We start from the raw sequence: 26,127 nt of genomic DNA on the forward strand, positions 1-26,127 counted from the left end.
GACTGCTGTGCCTCTATCTAACATTTTTGCTTCCATGTCTTGGGGTTTTTTTGCAGTTAATGATGTTTAGCTACTTTGCAGCGCTGCGTGATCTGAACAGTACATCGTGGAACAGCATCAGAGGAAATAATATCACAAACCTGGTAATTTCTACAGGTTTCCACTGGCCGGCATGTAAAACCGTGGAAAAGACTCCCTTCTCCTTTTAATTTTCCAGATGTGGAAAACAGTGTTTCACATGTTTGGAGAACTGCAGAAGTGCATCATTTATAGCATGGAAAAGTACTGGCTGTAAGCAAGAGCCAAGTCTGTGTATAACTCCCATTTGGATACGTAACATTAATAATGCTCCTGTCTGACTCAGTGGGTAACAGTCTCACTCTGTACAGACTGTAAGTTCAGCAGGGTCAGGACTAAATGGTTATAAGTGTAGCTTTTAAGCTATTGTATGAAAGAAAAATAATCTAATACTAAGACTTGCTGCCTGATAGTATAAAATAAGTTTCCTCATTAACAGAAGCAGTTTTTGTGAGGTTTGTCACACAAAAGCAGCGACATTAAACGTCAAAACACTCTGACCCAAGAGTTTTAGTCTCACTTTTATTTGTAAAATACTCACATTGAAAAGTAATAGGCATTTTATTTTTTGTGTCACTGGCTTCACAGAGGCTCACAGCACTAACAAACACACAGTTTATTTAGTGCACATGCATCATGCTAGATTCAAAGCCCTTACAATAATCACAGTTCTTTGCACTCAAAACTCAAACATTTGGTTGTGAAGTTCGCTTTGTCCATCCAAATCGATCCGAATGAGCTGTGGCTGTCCCTTCAGGCTCCAGAGGGTAATAAACTGAGCACAAGCTATTAAACCAACTAAACACAGCACACAGGGGTGGGTTTAGCAGTGGACACACACGCACGCCAGCACACATACACACACGTGTGCACACACAGGCTGTAGTAAAAGCTGAATGGCACATCACGCAACACAAGCAGTTTTTAAAACCTTAATTCGACGCGCTCGTCTTCTGTGTGAAAGGACTCGCCGTCGACTTTCGCGTCACTTAAACTTTTGCATGATACCTAACCAGATGCAGTTAAAGATGCTATAAATGTCAAGATGATGTGGGTCATTTTGAGTTCTATAAATACAAAGCAGTGCAAACGGTGATGCTAAAATACCATTCTGCTCAGAACAATCACCCAAAAACGTATCCCGTGTGTGTGTAAGCCACTATTGTGCAGTAAACATTTAAAACCTGCCCTGTACGACAGACCTACCCACCAGTTCTTCTATCAATGACGCATTACAGCTCGGCACATCTTACAACACTTTCAAACCAATACCTCACAGGGTGGATATAGAAACAGGCTCTTTCCTTTCTCCCTCTATCTTCCCCCTCCCCGCCCCCTTCATCATCTTCATCCTACTTGACAAAATGCAGGGCCTCGGCCACCACCACGGAGCCTTTGCTGCTGTCAAGGCAGGTGACAAGCTTGAAGCCCGATCTCAGTGCTAGCATCACTGTCTCTAGTTTCAGACAGTCAAGTGTGCACAGGAATGTGCTGTCCTCCTTCAGAACGAGCCGCGAGCCAGGCTCCGACTTGATGAAGTGTCGGAACTGTATCACGTTGGATGACACCACAAATTCTTCCGGAAAGCCATCCAAGCGGCTCTTGGAGATCTGCACCAGCCGCCCTTTGACCTTATCGATGAAGGCGGGGTCACTGCAGTACACCTTGAGGCCCTGCGACCTCTCGTGGCTATCCGTCACCTCCAGGAAGGCGGGTTCCCGCAGTGCCGCCCTCTGAGTTTCCCACTCGACCACAGCCTCCACCAGTTCAGTCAGGCGGTAAAAATCGGCCTCTCGTCGCAGGAGCCCCGCCTCCCGGAAGTCATCGGGCAGCTGGAGCTCTCCTGTTCGGAGGTAGTTGAGCACATGGCGAAAAACCGGACCATCTCTGTCGATGAAGGGGTTGCCCATGGAATCGGTGTGCTGGACCGCCTTCTTACCGTTGGCCACCTCCTCGAGAAACGAGCCCTGTTGTTTGGCAAGGGTGGTCCGGTGGGCCGTGTACAGGAACCCCCCTACGTTGAGGGTGATGGTGCCCGAGGAGGGCTTCTTGAAGCTCTTGCTGGGCTGCAGCAGGTCCGGGTTGATGTGCCTCAGTTCACTTTCCATCCTGCTGAGGTCCCATTCCATTCTCCAGACGCCCTCTCCAGCCTCGACCCAGCCTCGGAGCTGGTGTGTCTGCTCAGCTGTGCGCGTGTGTGTCTGTGTGTGCTCGGTACCAATCGAGTCAGTTTTTTTTTCTTTCTCTTCCCCCCTCTCCTTTGGATCTGACTTTGTGGGTCGGTGCGGCAGCAGAGGAAATGAGAAGGTGTTGTCAGCTGTCTGTATAGTGAGAGCAAATGTGTCTGAGAGCGTGTGATGGTGGATGGGTGAGTGCTGCCTGGCAGAGGAGCGACAGTGAACTGGGAGCTGAAAACAGACTCGCTCTCTGTTCTGCTCCGTGTCCCTCCTCTCGCTGTCTCTCTCTCTCTTTCTCTCTGTCTCTTCTACTCTTTCTGTCTCTCTCTCTCTCTTTAAGAGTGGGTGGGCAGGCAGCGTCACATACAGGGAGGAGAGAGAGGGAGTATGTGAGCAAACATCAGAGGAGTACAGACTCCAGAAGCTCGCTCTTTTTCTTTCTTTCACTCTGTCTTTAATTATCTTGGATAAAAAAGGTGCAAAGCTCAGCTCTAGCTGTTAGTTAACACACACATACACACACATGCACGCAAGCCATGCTTTCACCAGATGGAGGGGGGAGGGTTGCTTCCATAATTTTTGTGGTGTGAAATTGTCTCAGCGTGTGTGAGTCTGAATATGAAACTCCTTTTTGCAGCCAGATCCATCTGTTTTACCACACAGCGCTTCATGTGAACTGGAATCTGTCTGAAATCTCCGGTCATGACGGGGAGGAGGCGGCTGGCCTCGTTTCATGTAAATTTATGTGACTCTCCTGCTTTCCTTCTTGCGAGGTAACAGGCGGGCCCTCTGTCTTAGCAAATTGTTTATTGATCGTGCCCATGTGTGCGGTGTGTGTGTGTGTGTGTGTGTGTGTGTGTGTGTGCGCTCGCTTTGAGGGCCTTGTGAAGGAAATGGACCAATTACAGTCCACGGTGGTCCGGTCATGAAGGACAGCTTTTGAATTGGTTAATGCTTTTGGCCTGTAGCCTCCTGTCAGGGGAAAAATGGTCCACTGGTCGCTCGGTACTAACGACTCACGCCGTCGCTGTTTACGTGTGTCCGTGTGTGCTTATTTTTGTTCTGCGTTTCACTCTTTCTTTTTTTTTTTCTTTTTTTTTTGTATCTCCTCCAGCGCGACTACAAATGTGAAAGAAATCACAGTTCATATCAAACACGAGGAAACACGCAGAGCGGCTCCAGCAGTGCTGACTGGTAACAGCGTGTGATAAAAACATAAAAGTCTGCGCATACCACGCAGATGATTTGGTCTGGTGCTTCATGCTTACACTCTAACACACTAAACACTATGTTAAATAACTGTAGTTGGGCTGAAAATGGAAGAAAAATTACCATTCTAGGAAGCTACTAAATAAATAACGGTAAATGATACGTATCAGTTTTGTGTTCATTTTATAGCAGAAGCTGCTCTAAAGTGTGAGTGTGCAAAATCAATGTGTACTTCAGCTTCCATGTGGTGATTTAATGATTTTGGTAAACATATAATCCATAAAAGAAACATCTTTGCATCAGTCTTATTATGCAGTCGCCTTTTAAGAACAGGTTTTCCTCGTGTCCTCTTTATTACTTGTTGGTGTTTCTATATTAGAAGTGGAAAATGTCAGCAGTCAGATTGCTCCCATGTTGAACTCCCTGCATTTCTTATTTATCACGCAAGCACTTACACAAACACTCAGGCCCGATAGCCTGCACACTAAATCCATGTTTACTCTTGATTCTGACCCGCGCAGCTACTGCTGCAGAAATATTTCAGTGCAGACGGTTTGTAACCTACTTTAGATGTGTTTTTACACCAGGGAGGCAATGCCAGTTAATTTGCATAATTTATCATCACTTGCACAGAAGTCTGGCAGTGACAAAATACCTGGATTGTGGCGGTTTGTCACCGGAGGGCAACGGAGACGGGGCGCCTTCTTTTGCAGTGGTGTTTATGTTTGATTACTCACTAGCAAAATATTGTTAAGGCATTTAAATTTACTTGCCTTGTGAGAAAATACAGTTATACGAGTAGTGGAAGATTAGGTTATCTCGATGTAACATTTAGCGGTAGCAAGCTTGTCGAAAATGAGTAAAGCAGGCTAAAAAAATGCCTTTTACAGTGGGATAACTAAAGCTAGAGACTCGGGATTATCTGTTGAAGCCCTGCTGCAGTTGCTTACCAGTATATGAGTCAGAGGTGTGAAGATATCTCGTTTATCGAAGTTTTTCATGGTAAATTTCTGAAGAAACTACTTAAGGTGAATAAAAATGTCCAGACATGGTTTGTGGTGTGGATTATTGGATACCAGCAGGATCAAGTTATCCTCTTATGTTTAGTTCATTAAGGAATCAATACAATAAGGATGCTTTTAAATCAGAGTGGGTAGTGACATTAAAACAAGTTTCTGATTACACCTCATTTTCTTATTTATGGTGAGGTACCAATGTGATGAATGACAGCCTCTGCATAAATTATAGAACATTTAGGCAAGGTCTTCAATTGGGAGATTACCCATGCAGCTTAGATTATTCAGATCAGGTCAGAATCCAGCAGTAACGGGCAGATGTCTTGGTGCTGAGTATGTTGTGAATATTGCAGAGTTTTGTGAATGACTTGTATCTGCATTTGGGTGCTTTTGGATCTGTTGGTTATCTATTTATTTCTTTTCTTTGTTTCCTTTCTGATGCGTAAAATGAAGTCCTGCCTTATGCATGGCTTCTCTTTTACCCCACAATGGATCTAATGAGAATGAGGGGGGAAAAAAATTAAAAGGCAGAAAAGAAAAAATGCATTATAATTAATTTAAGAGCTTCAACAAAATGATTATTGGTTACACCCCAGTGTGAAAAACCTAAAGCTATTCAGTTTAAAGAAAACCAGCAAATATTCACACTTGTTTCTGTAACTACTGAAAATTTTGGCTTGATTGCTTTAAAATATGTCAGTGAATAGCTGTTAAATCTAAATATATTAGAATGCAATACATTAAACTGAATAATCCCTGTGAGCATGAAAAATAGCTGCATTGCTGCACCTTTTAAGAATCAATAATGAAGCAGAAAGGTTATAAATCAGAGTATATTACATTAAAAAGTCTTTTTCATGTGTGTCTGCTTATTTGTAGATCCTCCATTTATCCCTGCTCTTTTACCCTTAATAACAGACAGAAATGAATAAAATAGGCTACACTGATTGCTTTTCCACCGAAAAAGCAACAAGTATGTTCCACTGATGCAACAGGTTATCACCCACTTACTCCTCAGAGCTGCTGCTGCTGCTGCTGCTGTAGATGTAAATGAATCATGTAGGCAAGTGCACTGATTGAAGATTCACTTGAACTGAAACACTTTATTCAAACATGCGAGCGCTCTCTGATTGATGTGTGACTGAAATGCTTCTTTTCCTTGCCTACGTGGGGTAGTTGATCCCCAAAACGACGGCTCCTGCACGTCGCCTCTGTGATCTTTCTGTTCATAAGTGATTAGTTGTATCATCGTTAACGACACTCAATTGGAATCACAAACGAGGACAAGATGCAGCGGAGAGGATTGTGGGAGGTTTGACCTGCTTTCTGCTCTCTTTATTAAAACAGCTTCGCCGGGGACCGCCGTCGTCTTCAAACGTCGGTGGGAATCTGTTAGTCGCGGCTGTTGTCAAAGTGACAGCTTTTTGAATGTTTGGAATAAATTCCCCAAAATGCTGCTAGCAAGGACTCTCCTTCGCTCTTAAAGGTGGTGAATTATTCATAGAGCCGCTCTAAGAGCTTGTGGTGTAACATGGAGTCACTGACTGCTGTGAAGCTGGCATGGCAACCACTTAAAATGGGGTCTTGCGCGAGCTCGGAGCTGTCAATCTCTCGCTTTATTCATTATGGAAGTCTGTCTGCTGTAAAGGGTCTGCATGTGTTAGTCCCAGTGGATCGAGCTGATCAGATGGGAGCAGCGTATTTTTAAAATGATGACTGTGTGAATTTTGATTTGATCACAGCTACTTTTTCTTTTTATGAATATCAGCACCCTATTACCAATATTATTTTTTCAGTAATACAAACAAGCAAATATGACCCATGGAGGAAAAGGGGAAATATATCATAAACAATGTTTAAATGCACACGGAGCTCCCATCTCTATAAAAAACAAATAAATAAAAAAATCAACAAAAGGCTGCCTGATTTGTGATGAAAAACTATCCTGATGCTTAATATTACACCTCTTAAATATTGGTTTATTAGTATTTGTATGTAGTATATGTAGTATTTGCCTCACAGAGCTGCTGGCATGGGTGTAGAGCAGTTTTGTGTAACAAGTCAGAACTTCCTGAATAGAAAGAAACTGCTCAGGTATACATTCACCAGCCACTTTATTAGGTACATTTTGCTGGTACCGGGTTGGATCGCTTTTTGCCTTTCGATTTATATAGTGCCAAATCACTACAGTAGTCACCTCAAGGCGCTTTATATTATTATGGTAAATATCCTACAATAATACAGAGAAAGCCCAAACAATCAAATGGGCTATGAGCAAGCAATTGGTGACAGTGGGAAAGAAAAACTTCCATTTGACAGGAAGAAGCCTCGGGCAGAACCAGGCTCTGAGAAAACTGTCCTAATTCTTCATGGCACAGATAACAGCAATGTGCTCAAAACATTCCTCAGAGATTTTAGCTGTGTTGATGTGACAGCATCACACAGTGGCTGCAGAGTTGTCGGCTGCACATCCACGAACCAACCTCCCCTTTCTGTCGCATCCCATAGGTGCTCTTTTGGATTGAGATCTGCTGACTGTTGAGGCTTAGTACAGTGGGCATGGTCAGCAACAGTACTCAGGTAGGCTTTGATATTTAAATGCTCAGTTGGTGCTAAGGAGCCCAACATGTGCTAAAAAAATATCCCCCACAACACCACCAGCCTGACGCCATATTTAGACTTCTAAAGGGAATCTTTGCAGAGCCTACGACTTAACGTACATAAGCAGCCAACGTCATTGCTGGCATTTATGCTGGTGCTGGTGCATTATGTGTTAACTACCATGTGGTAATGTCCCAGAGTTTTATATGCCCTCCCACAACACTGATAAGGATGAGCAGAAGGGGATGGATGGATGGATAATTAGTCCTTATATTGAGATGATAATTATTCTCTGAACTATTTAAAAAAACAAGTGGACAAATGTATAGGAGGAATTGACGGTACTGCCCTTATGGTACTTAGCATGAATCCCCCATCAGTTGATACGAGGCAGCATGCATTCATGCTTTCATGTTGTTTATGCCAAATTCTGACCCTCTCAGCCTCAGCTTCTTCTCAGCCTCAGCTTGAAGCCACTCAGTAGACATTTTCTCTTTTTTGGACTGTTTTGCGTAAACCCCTGAGACGGTTCTTTGGGAAAATCCAAGCAGATCAGCAGTTTGTGAATATTCATACCAGACCATTTGGCACCAACGAGCGTGCCATATTCAAAGTCACTTAAATCACTTTTCTTCTCCTTTCTGATGCTCAGTTTGAATTTCAGCAGGTCACCGTGTCTACACGCCTAAATACACAGACTTCCTGCCGTGTGATTGCTGATTGGATATTTGGTTTAAAACCTAATTGCAACGTGCTCAGTGAGTACCTGCCAAGAAAATTAACATAGACCTGGTCAGGAAGAGGCTCAGATTTATCCAAGCTGCTAAAAAGTTTACTTCCACAATCCTGTGTTCTACATCACAATTAAAGCTGTATAAATGAATTTTATGCGTTATGATTTATACATTATTAAAAATGTTCAGAGGTCAAGATTCATTCAGAGGCTTTATTACCAGCAGGTCCACTGTATAGATCGGATTTGCAGAACAACATTATTTTCTGTTGCATCCTGACTGACTCCTTTAATTAAGTTAACGCTGCTGTGCCACATGCGTAAATGAGCACATCACTCTCAATTTAAAGGTCTTATTGTTTCTGCTGCTGGGTGATCCTTCGGGAAATTTTTACACGTGGCCAGCTGTGGGCAACCGACAGGAAGTCACTGAGTTCAATGCTCCTACAAAATCCCAGCTGAGTTTCAGTGATCCCTCAATTAACATCATTTCAAGATTAAAGGACGTAACTGTCTTCAATTTTCTTTATGAATCAAGCAGCAACCTGAAATTGAGCCAGGTTAAGAGCACATTTACAGGATAGTGAAAAAAGCAATTTCTCATTTGGAAACTGACGAGGTTGTTTTAATTGACACGTGTCCCTGCCACGGGCCTCACCTCGAGTAACAGCAGCCACTGAATGGGACCTTTGTACTGTGTTTGCGCTTTTGGTTCCTTTTTGGAGCATTTTAATGCAATTTTATGACATGGCTTCCTGTGTAGCACAGCAAGCCGAAGAAGTCAGTGCTCCAGTTTTGGTGATTGAAATATTAGTACTTAATTAGTCGGTTACTTAGAAGTAATTAGGAGATTTGTGCTTTTATGTGTTGCACCTCTAATTGATGACCTAACGCTTGACCCTCTCGTCTAAATATGGCGAATTCTGGCTTTAAAAATGTATCTCAGCAGCCAAAATGCTAATGTAGAAGTTTGAAAATGCAGTGCCCAGAAACCGTAGACTGTATATAAATGATGACTGTAGCCACCATGACATCACTCTCTGTTTTTAGCTCTTTAAAACCAGATGCCTCGAACACAGGGCAGATCTGACTGAAACTGTGGAACCAAGGCTAATGCTTTGTTAATCATATGTCAATAACTGATGATTATACCTTTGTTTATCCATCTTAGTGGATAATAATGACCATAATTTACAAAATAAACATCATCTTGTATTTAGTGTGACTTCAAAGCATCAACAGAGCCCATAAATTGGTCAGAAAAGCATTTACTGAGGTCACAGGTCCAAGGAGCCGTGAGGAGTCCCTCTCTGCGGGAGATTAAAAGAATCCAGCTTAAAGGCATTTATCCAATTTAGACAGATCCATCTTTTAGATAAGGCCTATAATCTTCATGGAAACTGCTCAGCTCATAACTATACTTTCATGGCTTGTATGCATCAATTAAAGTTCAGGTGTGTTTGTACAAAGACTGTCCTGAGAGGTTGGCAAATAATCAATGAAAGCTTCTTTAAGGGGTTTATAAGGTGGGCATATTTCATTTTCTACTGTTCTAGGAGAGCATGACCCCCTCCCAAAATGCATGATTGTATGATACCTGTAAAGGCACAAAGGTGAGATTTATAATAAAAGCCACTCTGACATTAAAATCCACCCTATTTTTATACCTTTTTTAAAAACTCTCAATGCTCCGTTTTGCCCAAGAGGTTTTAAGGTGAGAAACCGACTCATTTATGCCAGACCGGTCCACTCGTAATTAAATGGCCCAGCACTCCTCTGTGTATTTACGGCACTTCAAAGCCTACTTGTTGCATATGGATGCTGCTAATCAACTTTAAAATCAAAACGAGTGGGTTGAGTAGAAGTGCAAACGTCAGAAAATCACTTCAAAGTTAACGAACGGAATCATTAAATTTCTTTAATGAAGCAGCCTCTGGGCTTGGCAGATATGAGCTTTAATGGGAAATTATATTTGGAGATCCAATCAGTGACTTTGCCCCCGTCATGTCCTTACCCACCCCCCACCCTAGCAAACTCATTGCTTGCTTGTCATTATGTTTAGACTAGCCTGCCACAGCTGTTGTATATGTATGTGTGCACACAGTGTGTTCATGTCTATTTCCCTTTGTCTGTTGTATTTAGTAGCTGATAAAGTAAACTCCCAAGTATAAAAATTTGATGATGTCTAAAAGCTAGATGCATAAACTTCATTCAAGTTTCCAGACCTAAACAAAAACATCAAAATGATTAAACTTTAATCCCACGCATTTTTGTTGTATGAATTTTTAATATTAATCAAACTCAATTATTCCACATAAAGTCAACCAATTTTTTAAATATATACAATAGCTTAGGTGTGTTTTAAGAAGCTGTACAAAATATAGCCTTAATAATATTAATATTTTCGGTGTTAAAACCTTCAGAGTACAAAGGGGTGAATCAAAATTCATGTTATTGTTTGAGCATTTATGAGTCGTCAGAATGCTTTAAGTACGGGAGCTGCCTACATGATATTTTCATATTTCAAGATCTATTTTATTCACAATTCACTGCGGGTTTTTTTTTCTATAACTCTTCCATAACAAGCTACATTATTATCATGATATATCATAGCTTCAGTAGGAAGAAGCTTCACAAATGTAATGTAAGATTAACATTGTAACGTTGTAACGTTAAAGTAAGAGAAATAAGTATTGGTGCCCTGGATGTTTGATCCATTTTTCTCATAACTCACTTGAAGAACTTTAAAGAGAGTATTCATTGTATACTTTTAAGGGTCAAATTACCATGTGGGGTAGGTCAAAATAAGTTATAATATAGCAAAGGTTTCCAGTTCAGTGTCAACTATATGCTTTGTCAAAGAGGAAAGTCTTAAGCTTGTTCTTAAAAGTAGAGACCGCTTCTGTCCAGCCTGGGAACTGGTTCCACAGACTCACAGTTGTCTAACATAGCAGTAATAAAGGCACGAACTAGTGTTTTAGCATCACTCTGAGGTTTCTAATTTTGGAGATGTTGCGCAAATGGAAAAAACCAGTCTGACATATTTGTTTAGTATGCGCATTGAAAAGCACATCCTGGTCAACAACAGACTCCCAAGATTCCTCACAGTGTTCACAGTGTTACTGCAGGCCAAGCTAACAGAGTACCAGAGTAAGCATCTAGTTACACAACATATTTATAAGATTTTTAAAGCCGAGTACAATAACCTCAGTTTCATCTCAATTTAGAAACAGAAAATAAAAGTCATCCAGGTCTTTAAGGCATTCCTGTAGTTTAAATAATTGGTGTGTTTTATCTGACTCCATGGATTTCACATATTCATTAGTGTAGTTCTGACATATCACATGGATCAACCAAGAAGTAGTACCATCCATCCATTTTTGTCACTGATCTGGGTGCATATTTTGGTTGTAGCGGTCTAAACAGAGACACTGAAGTGTTCCTGAGCCAGCTGACAAATGTAATCTCTGCAGCATGTTCTGAGTGTATCTGGGGATCTCTTCCCAGTTTGATATGAAACGCCTCACCTAAAAGGATTCCTGAAGGCATCCTCGTCAGATCCCCAAACCACCTCAACTGGTTTCTTTTCATCAGTTGTTTGTACTCATGATGTCATTCTTTTGGTCACTGCCCACAGCTCGTGGTCAGGGTAAGGCTGGGAATGCAGATCAAACAGCAAATCAGCAGCTTTTTCCTCAATATTCTCTCTTACAAAAAATAGTCTGGAAACAAATGCTAATATATATATTTCTTATCTTTTGCCTTTTGAACACATAGAGAGGCCTGGAGAAGCATTTACTGTTTAAATAACAATACTTTGGTCAGAGTTAATAGGGTTTCACCACTTCGGTGGCGCTGTCAAGGTTCTCCAACAAAGGCCAAAGCAGCAGTCATTATGTGCAGAGCTGTGACTTTTTATAGCCCCATATTATTAACTCATCACATATAAACCATCATCAAGTGTGAAGTCATGAGGTTAATCATATAATAATGAACATTTCTCAAACACCAAAAAGGCTTCACAACAAAGCACCTGGAAAAAAATATCCCTACATCAGTAACTACGGCCCTGAAAGTAACCAGAGTACAATAATTTACAAATACTTTCAGGTGCATGCATTTATTGATGATGTCAAGAAGTATACAAAATCTATTTGGATGCAAAAAATGAAGAAGTAAGCCACAATTAACTGAGTAAAATAAGTAAGGAAGTGGATGTTTCAGCATCGAAATGATCCTGAAGCAAGGCGAGACCTGCTGAAAAAAACTGATAAGGAGAAATCAAAGTCTAAATCTCTCCAAAGACCAGTGATGTCAGCGTGTTGATGCCCCGGAGAGGATGATCTGAAAGCTTTGCTCAAATGCTGAGCAAAGATTTCACCTACTGCAGAAACGGACTCATTAAATACATATAAAAGCTCCATTGCAATTCTTTAAGATCCAAGATCTGAAAAACTTGATACAAAACCTTGACGTTTAATGAAGCCACTGTCCAGACATATTACTCTATATTGATAATATATTTATTTTTATGGAATATCTTAAATATCTTACCTACAATGACATTGAAGTTTGGCCTAAATGCACAAACACCTTTTTGGATTTCAGTAAAGTGTCCAGGTTTAACGATATTTTGCATATCATATAGCTGCTATAGTAAATTTATTTGTAACACTTAAATGAGAGTAACACTTCTATATGATGATAGTAATATTTCTGGAAACGTTTGAGTTTTGGATCTCTGTTAACTGCAGTGCTTTTCTTTATTGTGCAGTGTTTTTTGTATTTTTTTTTAAGCATTGATTTGCTTGTGTGTCTTTTTTTCCCAAGCTACAGTGCTCTGCTTTACGTACATACACTTGTACTGATGAAATTAAGAGAGAGACTAAAGTAGGATGAATTATGATACAGTTTGCATTGTTCTTCATGATGTTACTCTCCAGTTTTTAGAACAAACATATTTTCCTGCATCTCAACTATATAAAAGAAACTGTGCTGCTACATGTTTTTTATTTTTATTTTTATTTTTTTACAACTCCCATGTCTGCACTGCTTTCCACTGCACTATATTGTGGCTCTGACTGCGGCACTTTTAGATGGTATTTTTTGTTGTTATAATATCAATCATGCTTAACTGTCCAAAAAACTGAACACAGTCACTTTGCTATACATACAATACAATTTAAAAGCAACCCAAAGCAATAGATCTGTCACTACTGCTACTTGGAAAATCATGGAGGCTGTAATAGTGCAGAGTGCAGAGCTGGGTTAGGCCACACGTTTTCACTGACACTGAAAAAGAAAAAGAAAAAAACAAAACGCTCATAATAACCTTTCAACAAATTTTTTATTCAGATGGCATGAGAGGGAATTAGACAGTTATACTGGCTTTAGCTAATCTAGTCTGTGACAAGAGACTTCGGCTAATCAAAACCCTTTTAGGTTATCTGTATGAAAAGGAACGGTCTACACAGAAGGTAAGACTTTGCAGAGGACTTGAACCTGGGATAACAGGGTTGGAGTCTTGTGCAAAGCCAAAACTGAGGATTGCCTAATGCTTGCTTTACAGCATAGCTCTTTGTGCACCTTCCCAAAACCAAAAGTACAAGTCACAAAGACATAGACCTCAACAAATGTGACTGGTATGTTTGGAAGTTATATAGAAGGACTGGTACGGTGTCTGCGCTAAACACCAAACAGACTGAGACTCGACAACAAGATAAAAGGAACATGGAGAAAGCGTGATAACTGAAACAAGGAATATAATACGCACAATAGGGTTGGGCGATATGTAAAAATTTTCCAACCGGGAATCGTCAGTCGAACAATGTGTGATATATTCGCGCATGTGCAGACTTTTTGATGGGCGGGGCAATGTAATCATGCATGGACTGATTTGCGCGTTTACAACACAGAAGAAGTACAAACGGGGACGAACTAATTAAAAATAAATAAATAAATAAAAAAACACTATCAGCATTAATGCAGCTTAAACGCGGTCATCACAATTAAGATTTTTAACAGTCTCAACCCATCTGGAGCGCAGAATGAACAAAATTTGGACAAACTGCTGATATGTGTTGACAGAGAAGCCAAGAAAGGGCCATTTTTGTACATTTCTGCCTACTGCGGCTTTAATTGAACCATTTCCAGTTGAGATCTGATCTGCTGCTGCACTACATCACCCCTGTGTTTACGTCTTCTTAGTTCATGATTGTAAATGAAGTGGGTAAAACGTTAGTTACGTGTTATAAGGAAATCCAGCACACGAAGGTATAAAAGTAAGCAGTGCACAAGTCTAGAAGAAATCAGCTGATTTTCACATGACCATACATCGATTGTAGATTCACACCTTATACTTCCATCTCCACTTCATCTTATCACCTACAGCTGGCTCTAGAAAACCATGTGTATGCGCGTGTGTGCGTTCTCACTGCGCCATCTGTCTTTATGAACATCAGTTTGTGTGTGAAATTATTCAAATTGTGCTTTTTTTTCTGAATACTCGTGTGCCTACAAACGGTTCCTGAGAGCAAAAACTAGTGTAAACCCATGAAGATCACAGTTGGCAATATATCCAGGAGGTCACCGGGCTTCAATCCCATCCCAGCTGAGGTCGGAGGAGAGGAAAGAATGCTGTTTTTGAGCAGAAATGAAATTATAATAATAAAACAGAACCGGGGTCACCTGAAGAGCCTGGAGCACAGTAACAAAAGCTGCTTATGCAATGGGTTAGATCTTGTGTTTGTAAGAGCAAAATCTTTTTGTAGCTGCCGAATGAAGCTTGAGGTCAATAAACGTTGAAAAAAAAAAAAAAAATTAAATGGATGCGCTGTTAGGCGAGAAGAGAAAGCATCCGTGCCTGATGAATTTCTTTGACGTATTTATTGCTCTGATTCTATATGCAGGCTTTCTGCATGTTAGTGAAACAGATGAGAACAGATGGAGAGACGGTGTTGGTGGATGAAGGTCTAGTGGGCGGAAAGCTGTTTGTTGTTTTAACATTAGGAAGGTCACAGCTTTGAGGAAAGGGCCTCGGAGCAGATGGAGGTAAGAGATGAGCATGAGGGGGTGGACGAGTGACCTCCTCGCGCTTGTGTCTCTCTTCCTCTGCCGTCTTCACTCGGACACTTTTCGCTTCTCTGCTCTTACAGAATTAGCTAAATGTAATGGCATTAAATGTATTTACACATCTGGATTATAGCTGATACAGGTCTTGACTTCTCCGTGGCCTATTTATTTTCTTTTTTCCGTCATTTATTAGTAATTATTCAGCTGTTTAATGCTTTAGTTGTTGAATCAGACATGGCCTCGTATTCTTAAAAGCTTTGCTCAGATCTCAGTAAATTTTAAATTATCATGCCGCTCTTTAATCAGCTAATTTACTTAATCTCCTGGCTTCTTTTGTATTAAGTGGTGCTAATATTATGAATAGATTGAACTGCAGTAAATGGGTGGGCTTTTTATTAAGAGGGAAAATATGCCAATGTTCTTGGCACTTTGCATTTTTGTCTGCTCGCCTAAATCACTGTGGGCACCACCACTGTGTACAGTAATTGTTAGCTCTGCTGTTCTGTGATAAAATGATTGGTGGTCATAAAAATATTACCCTTGAACAATTGCCTCGCTGGAGCTTCTTTTGTCAGCTTTCTTTTGTCTTGGTTGCACTTTCAAACGTGAGGACATATTGAAGAAGTCTGTTTGATTAATAACGATTGGGCGCCTTGGAAAAAGCAAACCCTGAAGACCGCTGAATATATTGAAATGTGCTGCAATTAGAGTCAGCGTGTGCGCTGATGGTCTTTGTTCCCAATCTGTTATCTGGCAGAGCTTCATCTGTGAGAAGAGAAAATGTATTTTGAATAGATCTGTATGAAATAAAAGAACAAGGGTGCGTGAAGCAGTGGGCTAAAAGCAGAGGGAGGGATTTTCTTTGGGGGGGGGGAACACATTGTCTGAAATAAATTTCCAGTTCGAGTGTTTGTCTTCAAACAAAGAGATAAAAATGCAAAATAAAAATGGAAGAAAGGGTCCTTGAATTTGGTAAAGCTGTTATAAAAGAAAAAAAAAATCATTAACAGAAAAAGTGCTGCTTTTAAAAGCCAGCCTGATTGAAGACATGACCGGGCTGTGATGCAGATGTGCTCAGCGGATGTCAGCTCTGATGTGGAAACACCTGAAGCGCTTTCTATTTTTATTGTAATAATTATGCAACTTACGATGTATTTGGCCTTTTTAAGCTGCAGGAACTCGGCACCCAACACAATATGTCTTTGGATGACATCACTGTCAGCGGCTGCGCGCATACCTTTTCCTTTTGGGGATCGGACTGTGCCGTCTGTATTCAGGATGGTGTTGTAAGTCGGCGTTAGGTTATCTTTGTTAAATTCAGGCCTCTGTAATTTATAGTATGACATGATGGGCAGGCAGAGAGGAAGTGCGAGTGTTACGCAACAATGTGGGAGACGAGTGATTCCAGCTAAAACCTGAAAAAGAGTGAAGTGCATCTGGACATTTGTCTCTGCCACTGTTTTCTTCACATGTAAGAGACGCTGAACCGGAAAAGCGCTTTACTGGTCTTGAGTGCACTTTGCAGAGTGAGACTGCGACCTTGAATATATAGAAAGAGTAAGGAGGAGTCCAGCAGCATGTGGTATGACCCCCCACAGAGCCCCGATGGCAACATCAGTGAGTCAGTCTGGGATTACATAAAGAGGCAGGAGGCACTTAAAAAGAAAAGTTTTTTTAGTTTCCTGGACTTTATCTGAAGCCAGTTGATTTAAAGTCTCACTTTCAACTCTTTGAACACTGTAAAACACAGCAGAAAGTTACAAAAGTACAGTTTACTCAACTCAGTCTGAGAAAGTGTCTTGATGTAATCTTAAATATCCAGCTAAGGAAATCCATAAAAGCTGAGATGTTTCTCCCACTGAAAACGCTACGCCCAGACGAACAGAATCAACTTCTTGGGATCAGTCCGAGATTGTCCTTATCCCCCCAAAAACACCACCAAATTCTTATTTTAACCAACAGTGTAATGCTTTAAAATGAACCACCCTCTAGTGATGATGTGGAAAAAGTCACTGGTGGAATCACCATCTATAGTAGGGTGGGCGATAAAGCCTCAAAATTATTTTATGATTATTACATTTGCGATATATAAATTATACTGAAAATCATTTTATCTGTGACTGCAGTTCGCAGGCAGCAGCAAAATTAAATAAAGGCCAATTTCCACCCTTCTTTTCCAATCAGCTGTTGTCAGTGATGACACACTGCCTCAAAGTGTGAATCTACTGCCACAAGCTCCCAAGACCAAGCATTATAGTGCAGTAGCAGTGACACAGCGTTTGTCGAATGTAAGCACTCTGGTTTTATCTGGTGTAAAATTATAAAATAACTGCTGAACACTTTAGTTTAACAGTAACTAAAGTAACATTACAGAAGCTGAACAGTAATGTCATTAATAAAACTGAAAAATATCTTTTTCACTGGGTTTTTGCATGTTGGGTGGAGCTTTTTAATTTTTACCACTGTGTAACCACATCAGTAACTTTTGTCCTTCCTGTCGTATGGACTCGTATTTCCTCCTCGCAGCCATTATACCCCTGTTGCCAACTGTAATCTTTCTGGGTTTACGTTAGTTTTAGCTCTCAGAGCAGTTGATAGCTGTAGTTGTCTTTGGTGTTGCAGTTTTCTCCTGTGCAGTACCATCTAATCTCATAGAGTCATGCATGTACCTTTCCGTTCTGCCACCTGAGCTACAATAAGTCTATGTCATGGTTGTGTCTGTGGGTTAAATGAATCTAATGTACAGGATCACGCAGGTGGTCTCAGAATCTCATCTCTGCTTTTCACGGATGATGTGGTTCTGTTGGCGTCATCGGGTAGTGGCCTCCAGCTCGCACTGGAACGGTTCGCAGCCATGGTTCTCAGCCAGAAAAGGGTGATCCACTCTGGGTCGGGGACGAGTTCCTGCCCCAAGTGGAGGAGTTTAAGTATCTTGGGGTCTTGTTCACGAGTGACTGGAGAAGGGAGCCGGAGATCGACAGACGAATTGGTGCTGTGGCTGCAGTGATGCGGACGCTGCACCGGTCCATTGTGATGAAGAGAGAGATGAGCGTAAAAGCGAAGCTCTCGATTTACCGGTCGATCTACATCCCTGCCCTCACCTATGGTCACTAGTAGTGACCGAAAGAACAGGATAGTGGATACAAGCCATGGAAATGAGCTTCCTCCGAAGGGTGGCTGGAGACCCCTTAAGAGATAGGGTGACAAGTTCAGACATCTGGGAGGGACTCAGAGTAGAGCCACTGCTGCTCCATATCAAAAGGAGCCAGTTGAGGTGGTTCGGGCATCTGACAAGGATGCCTCCTGGGCGAGGTGTTCCTGGCATGTCCCACCGGGAGGAGGGCCCGGGGCATGCTGAAGAGATTAAATCTCTCAGCTGGCCTGGGAACGCCTTGGTGTTTTCCCGGACAAGCTGGGTGAAGTGGCTGAGGAGAGGGAGGTCTGGGCTTCTCTGCTACCCCCACGACCTGGGCCCGGATAAGCGGAAGAAGATGGATGGATGGAGGATCATGCAATGCTGCTGATGTCCAATTGCTCACAAAGATCAAATACAAATAAGGGAGATGGGAGTCATGTGCAAAATCAAACTAAAGCGGAAGAAGACTAAAAACCCACCTCACATTGGGCTGTCTGATTCAGGCTTCTGTTCTAAACCTGTGTTGGTAAGCTTAAATTATAAATCCAAACCTGATAACAGGACTGCCACAGCCAGTCAGCACACGCTCAGGATGAATCAGAGAAGAGAGGGCTGGTTGATTAGTTTTTGCTAGCATACAGAGGCATGCACAGCCTGATTCTGAAAACATCACACGATTTTACCCTTGGAGATTCTTTAGCCATCTTCTGTGTTAGATAATGTTGATTTAAAAAAACAAAACAAGTCATCCGACAATAACGATCACAATTTCAGCTGCTTTATTCAAGCATCCTCACCTGGAGATTTGCTTCATTCACATGTGTTTTATTCCTCAGGAATCCTAATATGGAAAAGGAAAATAAAAAGCATGACAAAGAGAGAATCTGTTCACGTCGGTGTGGTTGTGTTATGTTATATTCATGATTTCATTGATATGGTTGAGTAACAGCCATGACATGTCTGTATCACTGAAGAGTAATGAGGCCCTGTGAATGATATGTGCGTGGGAGAATTAAAATATCGATCGTCTGTTGAAGGTGTGGACCACAATATTCATGTAGCGCTTGAGTTTTATAGTAAAGCCGTTGTGCAGGAGTCTGCAGCTCGTCTCAAGTGTTCCTCCCACACAGACGCCTGAAGCTACATTTGATGTGGTCAGTCATCATCCCATGCTGGTCCTCTCGCTCTCTCTCTGCTGTTCATGCTGTTCATGTTTACAAAGGCGCTTCTCTGCTACAATCAGTGTCCTTTCGGGCCTCGGAAAGAGGAAACTGGAAGACTTGAATGGCAGGAGGAAAACAATCCGCTTGTCCTTGAATCTGTTTGACCGCAACTACTTCATAACGGGGATGAAGGCGAAGGATGCTCAGCGGCGCGGTGCTTGTGTGCACACGTTTCTCATGTGTGGGTGTGTTTTTAGGCGTGTTGCTCTGGCACTCACTGGCCAATAATTGCACATAATTGCATCCATTAGTGGGGGAAAAAAAGATGAACATTAGTGAGAAATCTCTGACACCTTAGTGTTTGTCCCCTCAAGATTTAAAAAACGGACTCTTGGCGGGCAGTTGATGAAATGTTGTGTGACACATAATGTCAGGTGGTGGTGTGATGGTTACTATGGTGACTGTGGCATTGCATCTGCTTTTTGTTCAGCTTTGGTCATCACTGAATACGTAAACATATATACATACATGCATGCATACATGCAGTCACTTATCTTGCAGACAAGGGCTCCATTGTTGAATATAAAAAAGGTTTTTGTTTTTTTTTCTTTCTTTTTAAACACAAGCGAGCCGCAGCACTGAGTGACATGTTCAGCCTCTGTGATCTACAAAGTGCAAATTTATCCACTGCTTATAATAGTCCCCAACAAATTCACTGTTTCCACCTGTTTTCCCTGTTTTCTAAAATGGAAACTACACGACTAAACAAAATGTAAATAATTAAAGGACTGCTTTTTAATCAGAGTGTAGCATCAAGTAATTTAAACTTCTTGAATATTGATCTGGTCAGTTACGTAACAGAGGAGGTTGTTAATCAGTTTCAGCTGATTTGCTGGTAATTAAATTGGCAACAATGAGACAACCCCCAAAACACTTCTAAAGGTTGAGGCCACAGACTGATTAGTTTTTCCACTCTGGTTTTGCATTTGGCTTGGGTCAGTGTCAGTACTGGTAGCATGAGACAATACCTCTCCCAGCACAGTCTCAAGAGCGAGTAGGAGCTCTCAGGAGAACATTACCTTGCCTGTAACATCATTCAGCATGACCGGTTTGGTAGCAGGTCAAGAGTGATTTGGGGAGGGATGTCCATGGAGGGATGCACAGACCTTTACAGGCTAGACAGTGGCACCCTGACTGCTATTGGTCGAAATCCTTGGATGCACTGTCATACCCTGGGTTTTCTCCCGGTGCACAACGACGTCCGGCCTTATATGGCGAGAGTATCCAGGCAGTTCATAGAGAAGGAATTGATACCTCTGACTGGCCCCCATGCTCACCTGACCTAAATCCAAAAGAACACCTCTGGGACATCAGGTTTCAGTCCATGTTTTGCTTTCTGCCACGTGTCCATTTCTCTTTAGAAGGAAGCAGGTTTCCTGGATCACAAAGGAAGCGATTACGTTGTTCTTTGAGAGACGCCTGTCCAACATTGTCATGGACTTATGGCTCAGGTAAAATAAATAACTCAATACAATAATAATAACTTGATGTGGAGAAAAGAAAAGCCTAACAGAATAAAAATATCTGAACACAAACCACAAGAAACACTTGCTGCTGTGTGTTTGCGGCTCTTGTGTTCTGTGCACCACTCTTTGTCGTCTTATTAGCATTAACACACAACCCTGCAAACATGAACAGTGACCAGAGGTCATTAATTGCCTCAACAGTCTAAGTCACGGTGGCAAATTGGCAGCCGCACTCAACGTCACCTTCAGACAAGCAGACAAGAAAACACTGGAGTTCAGATGATAACGTAACAGTAACAATGAAGGACCAACAAAACATAAATGCAATAACTGTCATAGCATCTTAAATTAACAGATTAACATCAACATGAACAGTCCCATGAGTCTTTGCACTAGTCACCCCTCACCCCTCAAGGACCCCTCAAGGCTGCTACAAGATAATAAATTAATTAATTTTGATATTAAATGGTATTAATGTCATTCCAGATATGCTGTTGGAATGATCATAAGCATTGTTTATGCACAAATGCGCACATGTATACAAACTATGAATGAAGCTCACTATCTTCAGTTGCGTTCATGCACAGTGAGAGGTGGAGGCATGCAGTCTCACGCCTGTTATACGGTTCTGCACTCATGTCTATTTGCCTACGCAGAGCCCACACAGAAGGGTATGGAACCTAAGTAGGTGCGCTTGCGTGCAGGCCTCCAAAGACCCAACAGATCAGTATCAACATGGATGACATTGTGTGTAGATCAAACGCTGATTGAAAAGTGAGCCAGAACAGGAAGGGCAGCGACGACATCAGGGATCATCAAAAACAGCAGAGATAGTGGCTCCAATAGATAGTTTTCACTTTTTTTGTACAATCCTATCTGAACCACAATTATATTTGCCTTGTTTCATTGTTTCTTGCACTTTCATAATTAAAACTTAGCACTGAGGTTTCCCTCAGAAGGGTTGAGCTTCATATTAAATGATTCAATAGCTGTTACTTTGCCACAGCGCTACAGTTTATATCAGCAATAAATGAACTTCTAGAGTTTCTTATTTAATATCCTGTTAAAACTAATGGATATGGACAGTACAGTGTATATATTTGTTAGTGTATGTGGGGTTTTTTTTTTATTCAGTATATAAAATCCTAAAATTTTCAGGCAGCCTAGATTAAAATGTAATTGTGCTTTCATTATGGGTTAGTAGAGCATATGCATGTGCTTTTATGGGCCAACATGCAGAGACATATTTTTTACGTTATTTAGTCATTTGGGAGAAGATCGGTAAAACAATAACTGCCTCGCAAGCTATGATATGCACCCTTGTAATAATCTGGACAGGATGCTGCATCTGGGCTAACGCAGATGAGGGAACAAAAGAAGCCGACTGACAGGAGATCCTGCTGCACCTCCGTCATCAGAAACTGACGTTTCTTTGGATGACGTCCAAGAGGGAAAGACGTCTATGCCGGGGACCGTTTCTTTGCATTATGCCCCCGTTTCAAGTAGGAGGGACTGAAACAAAAAGGAAAAATGTACAGGGTGCAGATGGATATGAGAGGGTTGGTGTGTAGCCATCAAGGATTTACAGGATTTACCACCTCAAAAATAAGAAGAGCCTGTTAAAATAAGTTTGACAGCTTGTCTCTCCACTGCACAGGTCACTCAGGCCTATCAGGCTATTCATTATGAATGCCTCGCCAACTATTAACTATTTGCTGGCCTCTGCAGCTCCCTGTAGACTCGCTCTTTCTGTTTACCCTTAGAGCATCTTCGTCTTTCTGCTGGTTTTGTTAAATGATGAGTGTAAAATGTAGTGGCTTTTTGGACCTTTTTGCGCGTCCGGCTACAAACGATGCCAACAATGCACAATAGCGAGAGCCGCTGCCAATCTGACGCCAACGCTCACCAACTGGACTCCGGCATTTCCTGAACGTTCAGAAAAAAAGAAAACAGAAAACTGCTCCCGATAATGATTGGAGAGGAGCAGAAGAGGCATCAAACGGTTCAGCAACAAGGTTGTGGGTTGGGCAGTTGGATAATTGGCTAAAGCACCTAATGAAAGAACAGCTTGAAAATAAATCTAACAAAAGAAAAACCTTTGTGCAGGGTGAATGACAAACGGCAGGAAATGTCAAGCTGCGAGTTCTGGCTGGACTATAAGTATGTTCACTTGATGCTTTATGCTAGTTGAAATGTGTGAAAGTGAAACTCTCTGGATGTGATCAAATAAAAGTCCCTTGCATCTAAACGTACGCATAAAGATACAGCAGCTTGTCCGTTTCCAGTCTTATGAGCGAATCCAGTAATTATGCAGTTTGGTGCACTTGTTTAAAAGAGACAGCTACACTTGATAAACGAGCTACGTAGTTTATTCAGTGCACTCAGCTATTTGTAGCGCTCCACTGACAGCAATTACGGCTACGAGCATGTTTGAGGCTCCTTCTAGCAGCAGCAGCGCACACCTGGCTTTTGAAGCACTTGTGCTCGTTGCGTATTGTCTCCTGCTGTGACAGATTGGATTGGAAAGTGTTGGTAAATTGCGGTCTGTGTCTAAACTGATGTGCAGCTGGGTTCAGGTGCTTTGTGGCGATAGAAGACATTCAGAGGTGTATCACAAATCTCAGAAAGTGTATTTTGGGAGAAATTAACGTAATGCGCTCCCAAAAAAAAGAGTCTGACTAACTTTAATGCTGATGATTGAATTTTGAACAGATTACAGCAAGTATATCTAAACGTTTTAACTGCCCTCTCCAACTGTTTCCTGTACTCTCCCTGTGAGAGGTGCTGAAACGAGTATAAAGAGATGCAAAATGACCACAACAAGTATCTTTTTTAAAAAATTGTGTTTTGTGTCTCCTTGTTAAAGCCATGGGTTTGGCTCTTATGTTGGAAAAGCTCCTAATCGGTCCAGGTTGGGCCCTACTCGAGTCTCAATGGTACCACCGACGAATGCACACTGACGTTTTTAGAAACACAGTGAGCTTTAGTTTCTGAAAACCAGGGGGCACCACAGCCCCCACATTAAATGACCTTCAATGAGGAATCCTCAAAAAGCTTTTATGCACGGGGGTAGTGAGAGTGGGCGTGCAGGCTGGTTGTTTTTGTTGCTTGAAAATGCAGGTAAACACTCAGTGTGAATAATTGTGAATCTTCAGAGTAGAAAAGGACGTGGTGTGGAGCAAAAAGGTGTGATCTGCTGTCATCATAGACTGTCACATCCGTGTAACGGCCTTTAATTATCGCGTTCAATTTCACTGTCGCAGTCTCCCTCATCATCATCATCTTCATCTGCCCTTTCCATTTATCCCCCACTCAAGACTTCATCTTCTGCTGTCTGCTGTCAGTCACGTTGAGAGAGTTCAATGTAGCCTTTTACATATGGCACAGTCTCGTCCCTTAGCTTTACTCTGTACAAGATCCAGCTTTAACAATCATCTACAAGGCTACATGATGTGACTATTTAGGAGTGAGGTTAATAATAACTAATGATTAAATGCAGAGTGGACAAACACATGCATAAACACTCAGTGCAACATTAATGGGAAAAGATTTTTGAATCAGATGAAGAACGTGGGCTGTGGTCTTGTTCTGTGACCGAGTGAGGAAAACCCTGCCAGGTAACATCAAACAAGCCCAAGATTTGAGGTTTTGCAGACAGGAGACCGTGACATGATGTTAACTTGTCAGCTATTTTGAACGTACATGGTCGCGATGGAATGAGGCCTAGCAACTGCCTGTGGCTAGACTGTTTGCGTTCAAAGTTTTTGAACATGTTGTTTTCAACTCCGAGACACAACATTTACTTCAAAGGTGAGCCGTCTCCATTTCTGCTTTCCATCGTGCTTTTTCAAGGTTTGCTACTCCTCAGCTAGTAGTTTGTTAGCAGTCTGCAAACACACAATCTGCTAGCAACCAAAGCAATCACCAGGAAGTTTCTTCTGCAGCAACATCTGATATCAGCTGATATCAACCAACATTAAGGAACCACTACCGACCAGTCGGGGAATACATGTTTCCCTAGCAACTGGTGGCTGTATCCTGTCCCATATGGTGGACATCTCACGAGCAATGTACTCATGATGTCAGAAAACCTCAGTATAAAAAGCAAATAAAAATTAAGTTAGAAAGCAAGCATCTACAGCAGTCTGAAGTCTGAACTTCTAACAGAGATTATTCATGAATACCTCATTAAGTGAAACTTGCCCATTTTTTAAAGTATCTAAAATGCAACAGTTTAGATATATAAGATAGAAAATAAGGAAATGCATTGCAAGTCCACTTCAAATAGGCTGAAGGTAGGAATGTGTGCATTCACCCAAGTTCTCAAGAGGTTAAAAACAGTTTCTGGTAGTTACTTGTAAACTGATTCTTCCAAATGTGCACTAAAGATACCTGCAGTTCAATAAAAGTGTGTGTGTGTGTGTGTGTGTGTGTGTTGTTTGAGTTACACATCAATAAAATGTGGATAACAAAGACTTCCCTCCACTTACAGAATCTGTGTGTCTGAATCATGATTAAGCAGTTGAGTCACTGTCTTTGTTGTAGATGAAATCAGTCTGGAGGGGATGGTGGTGCACCGAGCCGAATGCAGACCAGTCGTCACTGACAGCTACATGAAGCTGAAGAAGTGAGTGAACGCTGAAATTTCTCTTCCAAATGCTGCAGTTTGAAAGCTGTTAAATTCATCTTGCTTGAGATGATGTAATCCCCAAAACTTAAACGTTACAGTGGTTCTTATTGCAGTTGATTAGAATAATATACAGACGGAAAAGAGAGTTAGGAACTCTATCGAGGAGGTAGATGTATCATTGTCACATTCTACAACCAAGAGATGCCTTCATGCATGGAAATACAGAGAGTTTGCAGCAAGGCACAACAAGCTGGTTACACTCAAGAAGTCCAAATTAGACTTTGCCAGAAAACATCTAAAAATGAAGTTCTGGGAAGAAAAAGATATTTTAGAGGTGCACTGGTAACAAAGTATGACATTTGGAGAGCATCAAACACAAATGTACATCAAACACACAAAGCAGTAAGGGTTTTATTTGTTGTTTTGGAAGCGTGCTGTTGAATTTGCTTCTTTCACCCCTGAAAAGCACGAAATCTATTCAAGTGTTGTGAATCAATTCCAGCGTGAGTAGACAAGTTGGCAGCGTGCTGACAGGATCACGACTGCAACTGTTAATTTGTGTACACTAAACACTTGAGTCCACTCAGGCTGTTTTTTTGGGGGGGGGGGGGTTTAAATTTTTTTATTTCCAAACTGGTTTCTGTCTCCTCTTCATTGGATTATGCTATTCCAGCCAGAGTTGGAGGATGGCATTGCTATAGCAACAGCATCACTGTGGCAGATGCACTGCTACAATCCAACCGAAGGCAAACACAAAACACAGCAGTGTGTGAGACGCTTCCTCTGT

General features: G+C 41.5%; 2 protein-coding genes across 2 annotated transcripts in view; one reads left to right on the plus strand and one right to left on the minus strand.

The window, feature by feature from the left end:
• The window catches only part of LOC309691112 (general transcription factor IIF subunit 2-like), a 66,356-nt gene that overhangs the window by 33,112 nt on the left and 7,117 nt on the right, over positions 1-26,127 (plus strand). Inside the window, exon 5 of the mRNA XM_082508660.1 lies at positions 25,256-25,337. Coding sequence (XP_082364786.1) covers positions 25,256-25,337 — 82 coding nt within the window. The remainder of the gene's footprint in view (positions 1-25,255; positions 25,338-26,127) is intronic.
• kctd4 (potassium channel tetramerization domain containing 4) lies at positions 602-2,550 on the minus strand. Its single transcript, XM_082508659.1, has one exon. The coding sequence runs from the start codon at positions 2,205-2,207 to the stop codon at positions 1,431-1,433; it is 777 nt and encodes a 258-aa protein (XP_082364785.1). The 5' UTR covers positions 2,208-2,550; the 3' UTR covers positions 602-1,430.

The sequence above is a fragment of the Aulonocara stuartgranti genome (genome assembly GCF_965226115.1).
Source record: "Aulonocara stuartgranti genome assembly, chromosome: 16".
NCBI lineage: Eukaryota > Metazoa > Chordata > Actinopteri > Cichliformes > Cichlidae > Aulonocara > Aulonocara stuartgranti.